General features: G+C 60.6%; 7 protein-coding genes across 7 annotated transcripts; 3 read left to right on the forward strand and 4 right to left on the reverse strand.

The window, feature by feature from the left end:
• Positions 1–44: 44 nt before the first annotated feature.
• Positions 45–2419, reverse strand: BXZ73DRAFT_102375 (uncharacterized protein; the record flags this gene model as incomplete). The annotated part of the gene is made up of 8 exons (XM_048015211.1): positions 45–91; positions 138–675; positions 729–916; positions 968–1403; positions 1526–1914; positions 1965–2022; positions 2081–2281; positions 2363–2419. 8 exons carry the CDS (start codon positions 2417–2419, stop codon positions 45–47), a joined length of 1914 nt encoding a protein of 637 aa, XP_047876950.1.
• Positions 2420–3134: 715 nt separating this feature from the next.
• BXZ73DRAFT_102376 (uncharacterized protein) lies at positions 3135–4220 on the forward strand (the record flags this gene model as incomplete). The annotated part of the gene is made up of 5 exons (XM_048015212.1): positions 3135–3174; positions 3237–3513; positions 3576–3864; positions 3903–4051; positions 4103–4220. 5 exons carry the CDS (start codon positions 3135–3137, stop codon positions 4218–4220), a joined length of 873 nt encoding a protein of 290 aa, XP_047876951.1.
• An 873-nt stretch (positions 4221–5093) lies between these two features.
• BXZ73DRAFT_102377 (uncharacterized protein) lies at positions 5094–6695 on the reverse strand (the record flags this gene model as incomplete). The annotated part of the gene is made up of 7 exons (XM_048015213.1): positions 5094–5184; positions 5238–5385; positions 5454–5715; positions 5796–5813; positions 5864–5995; positions 6052–6137; positions 6194–6695. 7 exons carry the CDS (start codon positions 6693–6695, stop codon positions 5094–5096), a joined length of 1239 nt encoding a protein of 412 aa, XP_047876952.1.
• Positions 6696–6943: 248 nt separating this feature from the next.
• BXZ73DRAFT_102378 (Brix-domain-containing protein) lies at positions 6944–8052 on the reverse strand (the record flags this gene model as incomplete). Its single annotated transcript, XM_048015214.1, has 5 exons — positions 6944–7098; positions 7155–7290; positions 7345–7446; positions 7506–7795; positions 7851–8052. 5 exons carry the CDS (start codon positions 8050–8052, stop codon positions 6944–6946), a joined length of 885 nt encoding a protein of 294 aa, XP_047876953.1.
• Positions 8053–8264: 212 nt separating this feature from the next.
• BXZ73DRAFT_48415 (uncharacterized protein) lies at positions 8265–9330 on the forward strand (the record flags this gene model as incomplete). Its single annotated transcript, XM_048020049.1, has 5 exons — positions 8265–8608; positions 8665–8719; positions 8774–8818; positions 8870–9193; positions 9244–9330. The coding sequence occupies 5 exons, from the start codon at positions 8265–8267 to the stop codon at positions 9328–9330; spliced, it is 855 nt and encodes a 284-aa protein (XP_047876954.1).
• Positions 9331–9668: 338 nt separating this feature from the next.
• Positions 9669–10932, forward strand: BXZ73DRAFT_78344 (uncharacterized protein; the record flags this gene model as incomplete). Its single annotated transcript, XM_048022860.1, has 2 exons — positions 9669–10471; positions 10521–10932. The coding sequence occupies 2 exons, from the start codon at positions 9669–9671 to the stop codon at positions 10930–10932; spliced, it is 1215 nt and encodes a 404-aa protein (XP_047876955.1).
• Positions 10933–11985: 1053 nt separating this feature from the next.
• BXZ73DRAFT_90593 (uncharacterized protein) lies at positions 11986–13405 on the reverse strand (the record flags this gene model as incomplete). Its single annotated transcript, XM_048025693.1, has 7 exons — positions 11986–12045; positions 12089–12240; positions 12292–12467; positions 12514–12605; positions 12657–12732; positions 12753–12865; positions 12920–13405. The coding sequence occupies 7 exons, from the start codon at positions 13403–13405 to the stop codon at positions 11986–11988; spliced, it is 1155 nt and encodes a 384-aa protein (XP_047876956.1).
• Between the last annotated feature and the right edge of the window lie 707 nt (positions 13406–14112).

Raw genomic sequence — 14112 nt, forward strand, 5'->3', positions numbered from 1 at the left:
ATTAACAACAGGCGAGCATGATAATCTATAAGGTCTACGTTGAGCTACTGGAACCGGTAGATAGAGCTTGCGTAGACTTCGCCTTTTTCGACTGCCTCTCCATCCCCTCCTCATCCGTGGCCGAGGACGCTTGTCACCCATCGGAGGTGTGGTCATGTCTTCACGAGGCCAGTCCTCCCTGTCCCGGTAATCCTTGAGCATCTCCAGGGTGGCATTATGGGTGTTGAGGTGTTCAGCGGCCTGCCTCAAAACTGTGATAGTGGGATCTGGATGCGCTGCCGAGGGGTTCCTGCGGTCCCATTGATGGACGAGAAAGCGAGCACGGAACCGGCCAAGAAGCGAGGAGAGGAGCTCGTTCATTGGGTGCTCGAAAACTCGTTCCCCTTCGTCGTCGACCGAGTGGACTTGGAGTGGGGTGTGGCTAGCCTCGAGGACGCCGTCTTTAATGTACATCTCGCGGATCAAGCTGCACGTTTGACCGCCACCCATGCTGTGTCGACTGTGATGGAAGTAGTCTGCTACGAAGTCGTTGATGATGCTTGCAGTCCAGTTAATGCGCATGCGAGTGAGGACCATGTAGACAAGCACATGGAAGAATGATTCGAGTTCATCGCTGACCTCGGAGGTTCTAGTCGCATCAATCTGGCATAACACAGACATGAACGCCCATGTGCCCTACAGAGCCTCAATTGAGGTCGTGCACGGCAATCGAAAATGGTTGTGCTTACCGTCCTCACATGCTGTCTCTGCTCGATTGGACTTATGCCCTTCGCCATTTCCCAATCCGTCAGGATCCCATTCCAAGTGATTCGCAGCTTTCCATCCGCAGTTTCTGAGAGTCGTGGAAGAAGGAGGATGTTCCCTGCGCTGATGTCTCGATGAAGTAGATTGCAATCGTTGTAAGCTCGCTGATGGGCTACAAAGCCGTTAGCATTGCTGTAGCATGCCGGGCTAGCTCAGTGCTCACCCAATATGGCATCGAAGATGGCCGAAACGAGATCATGTCCACAGCGGAATGCACTCAGCGGAAGGCAGAACTCGTCGACCACCATGCGAACGTGCTGGAAGTGTCTCACGCCCTGAACGTCTTCTCCTGGATCGGCGCCAGCGTCGGTGGCCGACTTGTTTGCGCAACTATCGAAAGTCGATGGGTCAAGACGGAAGGGAAGGTCCCGGTAGAACACATGAGGCGGGCTGTGCATCTGAGAGGCGGTGGCACTGGACGATGAGGGGGACAGGGGGTTGGATGGGGAAGGATTCAGTTCTGCGGGGTTGGTGACGCCCGTGATCAAAGACAGATGGGTCAGTTGCCCGGCGTATGTCTCGGAGGCGACCAAGGTGGGGACACCAGGCAGCTCGGCCTCGTTGAGTTTCCGGAGGATGTCGTGTTCCGGCTCCGCGCGCTCGCAGTGCGAATGCCAGGCGTCTTTGAGAAAAACCAGGCGTTGGGTGTGCCATTCCAGCGCGGGCCACCCGCGAGTCCCTCGTCCGACGGCCCGTGCGAGCGGACGACGGAACGACACACGAGGTAGTACTTGCCCTCGACCTCGAGCATATATCGCAGAGCGTTGTCCTCCAACGAGTCCCTGAAGAACTTGCGTACATACTTGAAGGTACCGCGCGGCACTGGCCACATTCGCTTGTCGCCATCCATCGTCTTCCGAGGATCTGAGTAGTCGCCGTCGGATGCAAATGGCTTACAGTCGCAGCGCACGTCGCGGAGGCCGGCAGGGATCTTAGTAGGGTTGTGTGTGGTGGTGTATTGTTCGTCGAGATCGAAGCTATCTGCTTCAGCGACCTGCGACATACGCAGGTAGCCACATGAATCCTGGGAGAGGCGGTGTGCAGTGGGATCGAGGCCCGCGTCCTCGTCCCGTAGACGGGAGAGGTCGACAAGGAGGCGGAGGAGGCGCTCTGTGTCCGTCTGAGTCGCCACATAGGATACGCATGGCTCACCACCACACCAGAGCGGTCCCAGTACAAGAGACGGAACTCGGGGCCATTGACGACAAGCGTGTAGACCTTGGTGCGATGTTGAGCATGGAGAAGACGGTCGGTATACGCGTAGAGCTGCTCGCACGTCAAGGCGCGACAGACTATCGTCCAAGGACTTGCCGTTCTTAAACTCGACGGGGAAGCGCGAATAGTCCCAGCTAGGGACACCCTTGGAGAGGAACCGAGTGTCATTGATGTGGAAGAAGCCGCCGTCGAGCTCCGACTTCGTCGTCTCGTTTTTATCTGCCTTGCGTGTGGAAATCTGGAAGGTGTGGTTGGGACAGAGCTTCCCTGGCGGTCGAGGTCAGCCTGAGCCAGTATGCGTGAGACTCAAGGCAGGTAACGTAAGAGCAAACGAAGGACACACCCATGCATCGGTGACATCTTTCTCTTTGAATTTTCTGTCTGGCACATTGAGTTTCATTGCGGATTGGAATCTCTCCCAAACTCTGATGATGTCCTCTCCCTTCGGCGCATCCTCCGGGGAGTGGTGAGAAAGGAGTTTAGGCCTGTAGAAACTCTCGAGATCGACCGTCTTGGTGCACTGCATTCCGCGGTCGACTATCTCTTGGCGCAATATTTCGCGAGGCTTACGAGAGTCATACTCGCCGTTGGTACCAGACTGAGGGGCCGCGGAAGAGGTAGATTCCTTGAGCAACGTAGCTACAGGGACTCGCGCCGCCGCAATAATTAGCGCACAAGCGGAGTTTGAAGTTTAATCACTGCGCGTCTGGGGGGCCCGCTCTCCCACGCCGCGCACACGCTGATTATCGCGCGAGGGACCCCGAGGGTGTAAGCGTCTCCGCCTTGGTGAGTGTTACACAGTGCGGAAGAAAAGTCGGTGAACCCTCACAGGACCCACTCGAGCTCCTGCAGTGCCGCAGCATCGCAGCATCGCGCATGGCAAAGCCGCGGGCTCGCGTACGCGTTCCACCTCCATGCTGACCCATCCCCTGGGCCCGGCATGACAGGTACTTACACATCGGACCTCAATCGGCCTTTGCTTTGGGTAGAACATCGCTGATGTTGATCCCGCAGGGACATATAAAACAAGTCTGCAGCTGCTCATGGAACGGACAGAAACGACTCAACCAAGCTCGAAGCAGTGAAAACAGTACCAACCAGCCGCAAGAATCAAGATGTCCACCTTTGTCGTTCTCGGAGGCACCGGTAACCTCGGTGAGCCCCTCCCGATCAAATTCAAACTGACCGTAGTTAACCACGCCCATCCGCTCCGACAGGCTACCCCATCGTCAAGACTCTCGTGGAGGAGTACAAGGACACTTACCCCGTCGTCCGCTTCACGACCCGCGACCCGGCCTCCGCCAAGGCGAAGGAGCTCATCGCGCTTGGCGCGCACGCCTTCGCGTTCAGCGACTCCCTGGACACCGTCCTCGTCGGCGCCGCCGTCGTCGCGAACATCCTCCCCACTTCCCTCGAGACCACCATCCTCCCGGACCTCGTCCCCGCCCTCATTCGCAACGGCGTCCAGGTCTTCTTCACGTCCGAGTTCGGAAAGTAAGCGCCCCCTTCTCTTCCCCCGCCCGCCGCCCGCCCGGCTCACCCTCATCCGCTCCCAGCGACCTCCGCAACATCGACTTCCCGGGGTACGAGCACCCGGACTGGGCGAGCAAGCTCGCGAACCGCGCCACCGCCATCGAGCTCGCCAAAGGCTCTGACCTCGTCGTCATCCCCGTCGCCTCCGGCGTCTTCATGCCCTGGGCCGCCCACATGTCCATCGACTGGGCCACCGCCAGCACCATCGGCTTCGCCCCGGGAAAGCGCATGGCGCTCACCGACTTCCCCGACATCGCGCGCACTCTCGCCCGCCTCGCCGTCCTCGCGCGCGACCCCGCGACGCGCGCCAGCGTCCCCGCCCCCAGGACGGCGTCCGCATCGCCAGCCAGTTCGTCACCAGCGCCGACATCGTCCACGCCGTCAAGAGCGCCAAGGGCCTCGACATCACCCTCAAGCCCTTTGACGCCAAGCACGCCAGGGACACCCTCAAGGCCATCTACCCGCCCAAGGACGTCTCCGCCTTCGTCCTCTATGCCGGGTCAGTCCATTACATTCCCGTTAGAAGCTCGAGCTGACGCTCGCGGCGCAGGGTCCTCATCGAGGAAGGCCTCGCGGACTACTCTGCCGACTGCCACAACGAGCTTGTCAACCCCGGAGAGAAGTTCTGGAAATGGAAGACTTTCGAGGAGCTCTTGCGCTCCGCCTGAGTGTGCTGCCAAGTGATCAGAATAGCGATTTATATGCGTAGATGTCAGTCTGTCAGCCTCGTCTATAGTACGGGGTCAAGTACGGATGGGGACGACTTGGCGTTGTGGGGAAGGACCAGGATAAATATAATGCGAGGTAGCGGATGAGGTCGAAGCCGGAGGTGCCACCCAATTGCCCGCACAGAGGCCTCGCACGGACTTCATAATCAATCCACTCTCGCGCCAAAACCGCGAAGAAGTGTCCATCGGAGATGTTCTGACTACTTGTGTAGCAAAGATATCTCGTAGATATCTTCATCTTGCTGGACTCACGGAACAAAAACGACAGGAATTAAATATTGGAGAGGAAACCTTTCGACGGTAGCAAACAACCAAAGCCGGACACAAGAGTTCTACGCAATGACACAGGTCCAGAATTGGGTTGGTGGATCTCGGAAATGCGTGGGGGATGGCTTGCGGAGTCATCTGTTATCACCCGCCCCGGCTGAACACTCCGCGACGAAAATTTGAAAGTCCCAGAAAGATTGAGTGAGGGAGGGTGATGGAAAGTTGATACAAATGTTCGGGCACGCTTACTATGGCTGACCTTGAGCCGTCCCCCGTTCGGATGAAGCAGTCTGGATCCGATACAATAGTGGTCACAAGCCAGGTATCCCATGAGCCGAGCCTCAATGTCAACCTGGGTAAGGACAAGGTAATGAGCGCGTTCAGGAAACTCGTATATTAGTTCGGCTCAAAAGACTCTGTTTATGGAACATCACACATACCAAGGGTCCTTCATCCTGGCCCGCAAAGAGGCTACTTCAACACATTGTATCTAGCATGATTGTTTCCCACGCCATCTCTCTCCCTCTCCCTCTCTCTCCCTCCCTCTCACACGTCAAGCGCGACATGCAGCCGAACCAGGAACAGCGTCTTGCAGACCGGGCAGCACATCTTCGTGTCCAGCTCCCGCAGGAAGCAGCTGCCGCGCGACAGCCGGTGTTAGCGAGCCCTGGGCTGTGGCACCGGACGAACTGGGTGGAACGGTCGCTCACCTGCGGCAGAACACGTGTCCGCAGACCGTGGTCACCGGCTCCCGGCACGGATCCCGCATGCAGGCCCTGCAGTGCCACGAGAGGGTCTTGGCCGGGCCCGCGGCGGACTGCCGAGGGGGGCGGATCGTCTGAGGCGGGGAGGTGGGTTAGTATCGGGCGTCTGCGAGGCGCATCCGGAGGGGCAAGCTGAACTGACCCGGGGTGGCGGGGCGACTGGCAACGGCACCGTGACGGGGGTCGCGAGCGGGGACTCCTTGGGAGAGGGGCTGTTGACGCTGGGCGGTCGCCCCCAGGACGACGATATGGACACCGCGGAGGGAGATGTGGTTCTGGAGGGAAACACGGTGGACCCTGAGACCGAGGGCGCGCCATTTGTGGTTGGTGCGGCCGAATGCCGCCGTTGGTCGGCCGTTTACAGGCGGAGGCGGTTCCTCCTCGGCGATCCTCATGGAGAACACCTGAATGGAGTGGCAGGAGGCGAGGGAGAGGGGGCTCGGGGGGGCTCGAAGCTGTCAGTCACTGAGGGTTCAGCACTTACACTGGGGAGCGAGGGTTGCTATGAAAAAATCAGAGATAATACCACATGTCACTACGAAATGCGCGCACCTCGACAACAGGGGGCTGCGGTGGTGGAGTAGCCGGGGTGGCAGCCTGGGGCGAATTGCTCCAGGGAGGCCTCGCGGTGGCCGGGCGCTTGCCTGCGGCGCGACTCGGAGAAATAGGGCAATCTACCTTGTGCTGCGAGAATGTCAGCTCGAGAGCGACAGACGAATATAGTCGATGAACAAACGTACCGTGAGCCGCGCGGCCTCGTCGACGAACCCTCGCCCACAGGGCTTGCATTTGGGATGCGCGGCGCGGGGGCATCCCAGTAATGGTCCTGTAAGGTCTGCGTGGGCTCTAGGCATGTTTGGCACGTCGCGCACGAGAGCGTACTCTGGATGTGCTGCAGCGGGGTTGATCGTGCGGCGTCAGCGCAAACGGGGACGGGAGAGGGGGCGAGGACAACGCACGGCCGCGAGACCTTGCGAGTTCGGAACGGCGCCATGCAAGTAGGACACATGTAACGAGACTCTTGGGGAGGGGCCGGAGTCGGAGTCGGGTTCGGGACTAGAGTCGGAGTCGGAGGAGTCGGAGTCGGACTCGAGGGGCCCGCCGGTGCGGGTTCCGTGGGTGGCGGGGCAGCGGTTGTCTCCCCCGGCTCGAGCTCGGCCATCCCACGGGAGGCAGCGAGCGCAGACCAGATGCCGAGAGGGGGGCGGTGGCGGGTGGCGAGCATGTGCTGCCTCCGGTCGGGGTCGTTGTCGAAGGTGTCAAAGCACTCGAGGCAGATGAAGACGGAGGAGTGGCCGGTCTCGGGCCTGTGCATCTCGTCGAAGCTGGCCTGGCTGCGAAAGAGCTCCTGGCACTGGGCGCACTGGACGGGGAAGGCGGGCATCGCGATGGACAAACTGGGCGGGGCGAGGCGGGCGTGGGCGGGGAGGAGATGAGCGGGTGTCGTGGACGGCGGGGAAGGGGAGCACCTACCGCAGCACGCTCTCGCTTCCTCCATTTCTACTCCCGCCGCAGGACCGCGCTGGGGCCCAGGCGCTCGCGTTTGCCGTCTTCGGTACGCGCGCAGACCAGGTCAATGCACATGGGAGAAAAGAGGATGGATAGCACAGGGGCGAATGACATGCACGCAGCTCACGCAAACACCTTCGACACCGCCAGCTCGTCCTCCTCTCGCCTCCGCAGCTCCTTCCGCACCCCCCGCTCCGCCTGCGCGTCCTTCCTGCTGCCGTACTTGTCCCCTTTCTCGCGTTTCATCGCTGCACGAACTGCCGCCGGGGTCACGAATTCTGCACAAGCGCCCGTCAGGGACGACGAAGCGGGCAGTAGTCGCGTAGAGACGCACCTGGATTCGAGTACACCGTCGCGCCATTGAACGCACCCTCAAAAATCCGGATCGGCGTAAGCACAAACCGGGGCCCGATCTCCACCAGCGATGTCTGCGGGGGGCCATTGGGTTGCAGCGGGTCTTTCTCCACGATCTATGCACGCATGTGTCGGCCCGAGCAATTGACACAAATCAATATCGCACCGACCTGGAAGTTCCGGAACCAGATTTTGTTGTCGAGGATGGAGAACGTGAGGATGTGGTCCACGAACGGCTTCGCTTTCCGCGCCTGTGGGGGCACGCCGAAGATCTGCAGAGAACGCTCAAACGCTCAAACACCAGACTTTGACCAGGGCGCGAACGACGTACGTGCGTGAAGACCTCCTTCGTGAGCTTCCCCCACTCGCTCTCGTCGAACGCCTTGTCGAAGCTCAGCACGCCCCGGCTGCCCTTCAAGCAGTTCCCCGTCATCTTGAGTTCGTCCATGGTGTGTACGTTCTGCACGTGAAGCTTGATGCTTGGCCCGTTGGGCGTCTTCGCCGCCCACATGTAGAGGTCCTCATGCCGCCGCGCCTCAAAGTAGAGCGTGTTGTTGCAATTGTGCAGGTCGGCCAACTCAGGCAGAAGGTTCAACTGGTTTTTGGAGTCGAGTTTGGAGTCTACGCACGTCATAAACGGTGAGAGGACGAATGCAGGCGATATAACAGTGCGCACCCTTCTTCACATGTGGCAAGAGAACCTCCAAGTCGTTCATAAGGTGGCGCATGCGATGGGTGATCCCGCGCGAGGAGAGCATTAGCACTCGCTGCTTGTTTCTCGGTTTCTTGGTCACGGGGGCGTCCCCTTGGTCCACATCCATCGCGTCCGCCTTGCGCTTCCCTTTCGCCTTCTTCTGCTCTTTCAGCAGCGACGCCATGGTGCTTTGGAAGTAAAAGAGGATGTGAGGATGGGTAAGGGCAGAAACAAAGGCAGAGCACATGCCATGAGCGCCGAATAACTTTTCAGATCCATCACGTAAGCAACGCGGTCCGGCGCGCCCTCCGAGAAGCTCGGACGCGTCCAGACTCTAGCTAGCCTTGTCTCCGACCACGACCTCCTCGCCTCCCCCATAGCCCTCCCTCCGCCGCCATGCCCTCCATCTACTGCATCATTTGCAGGGACACCCTCGGCGACACGTCGTCACCCATGGCGGCCGCGTGCGGCCACGTCTTCTGCCTCAGCTGCACGACATTCCACTTCGCCAATACGCCTTCGTGCCCTATATGCCGCAAGGAGCAGTCGCTGGATGGCATGATCCGTCTGTTCCCTACCTGGGAGGACGGGGAGCCGCGTCGAGACGCGCGCCCGAAGTCGCCCGTCGATGCTCCCCCGACGAGCCCCATCTGGTCCATCAACGCTCAAGCGGAGCGGACTGCGGACGCCGTGAAGCGGGCCATCGCAGACCAACTGGATCCGGAGGAGGCGTTGACGAGGTGCGTGTCGTGTGCCGCGGGCAGTGCAGTGCCGGTATCTCAATGCGGGACGTCAGCTGCAATACCTTCGTGAACTCGATCCCCGAGCGAGACTACCCGGAGCTGAATACGGTGCGTCTGGATTGGGCTCGTGGCGGTCCGCTTCTGAACGCGACGGTACCGCAGGAGTTGCTGCAGGAAGTGCAGTTCCAGCTCAGTCTTATGGCCACGGTTCGTCCACTCATCTCCCGTGCACATTCATTCCCCTCACACACTTCTCAGAAACTTAAGGACGATTACGAACGGAAAGTGGCTTTGCTCGAGCAAGAGGTGCAGGTAGCGCAACAGGCCAAATCGATGATGAGGGATAAGCTGCAGCGCAGTCGCTCACGCCGCGAGCAGGAGAAGCTGCAGTACGAGAAGGACATCCGGATGCTGCAGAGGGACAAGGACGAGAACGTTCGGATATTCCGGGACCAGGGCGAGAAGGCGATGCTCGAGGTCAGTCGGCTGCAGAGGTCAGTCGACGCTGCGATGGTCAATATCAACGATATCTTGGACGAGAAGGAGAAGGCGCAGAAAGGCTGCATGAGGTACAAGAAGAAGGTGCGTGCATTCTCATGTCTTTTTACAATTGTTGTTGAGCACCCTTCTAGTATTATGCCCTGAAGGCCTCTGTGCTATCTGCCAAGCGAGCAGCAGGACCGTATGACGACTCCGACGACCTCATTATCGCGGACTAGGTTATTACTACCGGATGTTCCCATCACTTTACCACCTTCTACCACCATTTACGCAACATATACCGCTGTCAGAAAACCTTTAACAAGGTCGTGTATCATTATCGCTTTATTCGTTGTCGATGCATCGTTCACAAGAAGCACTATCCTACACCTTCCTACAGTTAGTGAGTGGCCTACAGCACAAGCCTGACTTCCTTCGCATTGCAGAACATCCCTCCTAGGCCCTTGACTAAAGTCTCGTCCACGCATGCCAAGACGCCTGAGGTCGACAGCGTCAACGATATGTCCCCACCTCGGGTCCTTCCATCCTTAACCGCGTAACCGTCCACACGCACACCATGCCCGTTCGGGAGAGGAACCACATCGACGCGGCGCACGTGTTCAAGCAACGGCATCGCTCCCTGACCGCGAGGCAGCATCTGCGCAAGCGCGTCGACGCAGACCGCGCTCTGGTCCACGAGAGCGAGCTCGACACGCGCGGCCTCGGGGACGACAAGGCACTCGAGGAGCGCGGCCACCTGGCTGCGTCCACGTCCTGGACGACGAGCGTCCGGAGCTCAGCCAGCGTCACGGTCGAGCCCCCACCACCCCCATCCTCCGCGCCGCCCTCCTCGCCGTCGGCAGCCGCAAAGTCGAGCGCGTCCAACGCGTCGACGACCGTCAGCGCCCGCAGGCCCGCGCAGCGCCCCAGCGCGTCCACAAAGTCCGCCGCGCGCACCCGCCGCGCCGCGCCCGCGCGCCCGTTGCACCCGCGCACCTCCAGCGTCCGCAGCCGCGGGAGCGCCCCCGGCGGCAGCCGCCCGAGCACGAGCCCGTCGAGCACGAGCTCCCGCAGCGCGGGGAACCACCCGGGGACGAACGACACCCCTACGCCCGCGCCCGCGATCACGCCCCGCGCGCGGCGTCCGCGACGTGCTGGTCTGGTGCTTCTCTCTCCCGCGGCCGTCGAGCCGGAGGCGCTCGAGTGCGGCGCCCGCGCCGAGCGTCGCGAGGAAGAAGAGGAAGAGGCGCGGCGCGGCGGCGCGCGCGCACGCGACGGCGCGCACGCGGTGCGCGTGCGGGCGGAGCGCGTCCGCGACGGGCACGACGTGCAGCGGGTCCGCGCACGCGAGCGCGAGGGGGCGGCGGCGGAGCGCGCGAGGTGCGCCGCGAGCCACGCGGGCTCGGCGGTGAGCGGGACGTGCGCCCAGAGCGTGGGCGTCGCGCGGAGGAGGGCGCGCCAGGCGCGGGAGACGCGCTCGAGGGTGGGGTGCGGCGGGCGGCGGCGGCGGCGGCGATGGGGGGCTCGTCGGCGGGGCTGGTGAGGAAGGAGAGGATGTGGATGAGGAGCTCGGGCGGGAGGCGGGCGATGGGGCTGCGGCTGGTCGTGTGGGATGGCGGTGTGCGCGCCGGGGTGGGGTCCGGGAAGGAGTCCCTTGGGTGGTTTCGATGGCGGTGGCGGGGTCGGAGAGGCCATCCTGGAGTACTACGAGATCCTTGCTCGCTCTCGCCACGTGTGAATTGTACCGAAAGCTGGTGGATGCGCCGTTTGGAGATACGTGGTGGTTGGAGGACAGACCAAGTGGGCAGCGGCGGGTTGGCGCAGCGAGCGAGACCATATAGGAGAGGGGGCTGGTGGACCACATACACACAATCGAACTTTAAGCTCGATTCGGGGCGGCACTTGCTGCGAGCCGTGCATTCCGGTGCGATGCTTGCTATTTGTGCCGGTCAAACTCGATTCAGAGTTCAAACGGCTTTGGAAGGCAGCCGTCCTCTGCCACTAATGCGGGAGGCTCTACATGACGTCACCGGCCTGTTATCACAGTGGCTTCATATATAGTCGACAGGGCATCGACAAACAAACAAACAACAAACAAACCATTCGTGCGAGACCAACCACGCATCACTCTGTGCTTCGAACTTCCTCACAACATTCTCGCGCCACGTCCACACCGGCCGGGTTCAACGCTCGCGCGTCCAGGAATCATCCGCTGCGAAACTGAAGTCAGTCTCACTAAAAGAAAAGAGATACGCGCTCCGCCATTACTTTGAATGCTTCGGTATCGTATCAACGTACAGTGTGCTTGTGCACCATAACTGCTCGGGTACAGATCAGCGCTTCAGCCTTCGCTGCGCAAACCAGCAGATAGGTGAGTACGCGCCGCGCGAAATACGCATGGACCATCATGCCCAGAACCAAAGGAGAGAAGTCGCGGCAGAGTCCAAGTGCACCTAGTCGAATCCTTTGTGGCACACAAGCGATGTGAGACGTAAACCATGCATGCATACGGCAGTTGTGTTAAATAACAGCGATACTATCCCAATTGCGAGGAACGGTGACATAGGGTCTTGATTCTGGGGGATGGAGGGATTCAACTTGGATTGGTAGGTGGGATGGGGGAACGGGAGGCATTGCGGTATGAACAGGGACGAGAATCCCATGTTAAATAGGACAGCAGTGGAGAGCATACGGCAGGCAAAAGACGGGCGACGTGGAAGGGCGAAGGGGTAGGGGCGAGCGGGGGTAAGGGGGAGGGGTGGGGCCGAGGCTGGAGAAACCGTCTTGGAAGTGACTGGGGGATAGTGAATCGGAGGTTGAAAGTCAGCTGTATGAAAGAGAGCAGGTTCTTGATTAATTGGGAAGAGGACTTCATTAGGCGCGACAGCGCATGTTCAGACATGCGCCGACTGCTGGCGAATCTGCTTTTGCTTCTCCTGTTCCAACCGCTGCACCTGAGAGTCAGCACTGGAGCGTTGATTCGAGTATGAACAACACCACTCCCGAGTAAAGGAGCTGAACAGCCATTTGGATGTTGGCGGGAGAGCCCGTGATGACAACAAGCCGTTCACCCTCGCTGCCCGCAGGCGCAGGCGCACCGTTCATCCCACTCCGACGCACCAGGCTCCATGATCTTGATCTGACTCGCGCTCATGTGACGAATCTCGTTGATTTTAGCACCCCCTTTTCCAATGATACACCCAACCAAGTCGTTCGGAATGTAGATCTGTTGGGTCTGAAGCTGCTGCGCGGGGGCGCGGGAGGTGCAGGGCCACCCGCATACGGATTATGGGCAGCGGCGGGCGTGTAGCCAGGAACATATGTGGATCCCATATACGGCGGACGCGCTTGATGCGGCGGCGGCTGTTGCTGCTGACTCTGGCGCGAGTGCTTGTGGGCGATAGGTGGAGTTGTTCGTCGACGGCATACGTTCGTTCGCCTCGATGAGGATGTTGCCGATGTAGTACGTCGCGATGTGAATGGCGTCCGCCACGCCGGAGACACTCAACAGACGCTGGAGACGGGCGATGAGAGAACGCAGACGTTTGTGAAAAAGAGCAGCCACCTCGGTAGATCCTGGGAGCATTCCTTCACTAGCGTTGAGTCTAGCACCGCTAGCATCCTGAATCTCCTTGATCTTACTGCCACCCTTGCCAATGACGGACCCATTCGCGAGTTGGGGATCATGAACTTGATGGTCACCGCGCGGCTACCGGGGACTGACGGCTTATCGAACGGCTCGTCGTTGATCCTACGGACGATGAGACCAAAGGCCTACCAGTCCCACTGTGTAAGACGCATATATGCGCAGATGATGAACGAACGCACCTTGGAGACGGCATCCAAAGGGCCGCTGACGTTGAGGATACGCTCAGGATTGCCGGGAATGCTCTCTGAGACCATGACGCGCGCGCCGCTCTTCTCCCTGATCTCGTTGACATGCGTACCGGCCTTGCCGATAATAATGGACGCATCCTGGGTGACGATGAGGCACCGCATGTGGATGGTGGCCGAGGGCGCGGCGGGAGTACCAGAGGGCGCGGGGGCACCAGTGGTCGTGGCCGAGTCGCCACGCGTCTCAGGCGCGTCACCTGCAGGACGGTCGGGGATGTCGTTTTGAGGACCTTTGGCGTCAGGGGTGGAAGCAGCAGTGTCGTCTGCGCGGTTCTCCATCTTCACGTCACCGGCCAGGGACGTAGAGTGGCTTGAGCGAAGGGAATCATTCGCGGCGCCGGTGTTGGCACGCTTCTGCTTGGGCTGGTCCGAGTCCGAGGGGGAGCGGGAGCGCTTGCGGGTGACGTCGGCTTCTGGCATGATTGGAGAAACGGGGGGTCAGGACTCAAGGACGGCACCGCGGGCCTGTGGGGGCGAGCAGGACGAGGGGTGCTTGGTAGGGGAGGGACTTGGGGACGAGTCAGGAGTCGGGGTGGGGTGTCTGGGACAAGGCGGGGGACGGTGAGGAGGGGGAGGAAGGGACGAGCCGAGACATGCTTGGGCAGTACATACCTAGAGGCGGCCGGGCGAGACGACGATGGGCGCGATGGGCGCGACGGGCTCACCAGCGGACGGTGAGGGTTGGGGGAAGAGTTCGCGTCAACAGGCGCAAACATCGTAGCAACTGCCCGCACTTGCCACACCCGCGCGCCCCGGCCGCTAACCCCGGCCGCTTCCTTCCGCCCACCCAACGCCCACCACCACAGCTGTCGCCATGTTCCTGCTGCCCTCGTCTGCATCTGCGCACTGCGCACCGACCACGCTCTCACCGCGATCTGCTCGATAAACGTTTATTGTCCTCAGGCGCCGGTCCTGCGCCCTCCCCCTGACCCAAGTTGACGTCCTCTGACGTCTTTCGCCCTGGCTTCTCACAGGCGAACTTGCAACAAGCCATGCGGGCCCCTTAGCCGAACACAAGGCCGTCTTGCGCGACGTAAGTAAGGGGTCGTGGCCACACAAGACTCCCGCTTAGTCAGCCACACATCCGATTGTCCTTCACCCACTCTCGGACAACAAACAAAAGGGAT

This window comes from Epithele typhae (genome assembly GCF_022376455.1).
Source record: "Epithele typhae strain CBS 203.58 chromosome Unknown BXZ73scaffold_31, whole genome shotgun sequence".
NCBI lineage: Eukaryota > Fungi > Basidiomycota > Agaricomycetes > Polyporales > Epitheliaceae > Epithele > Epithele typhae.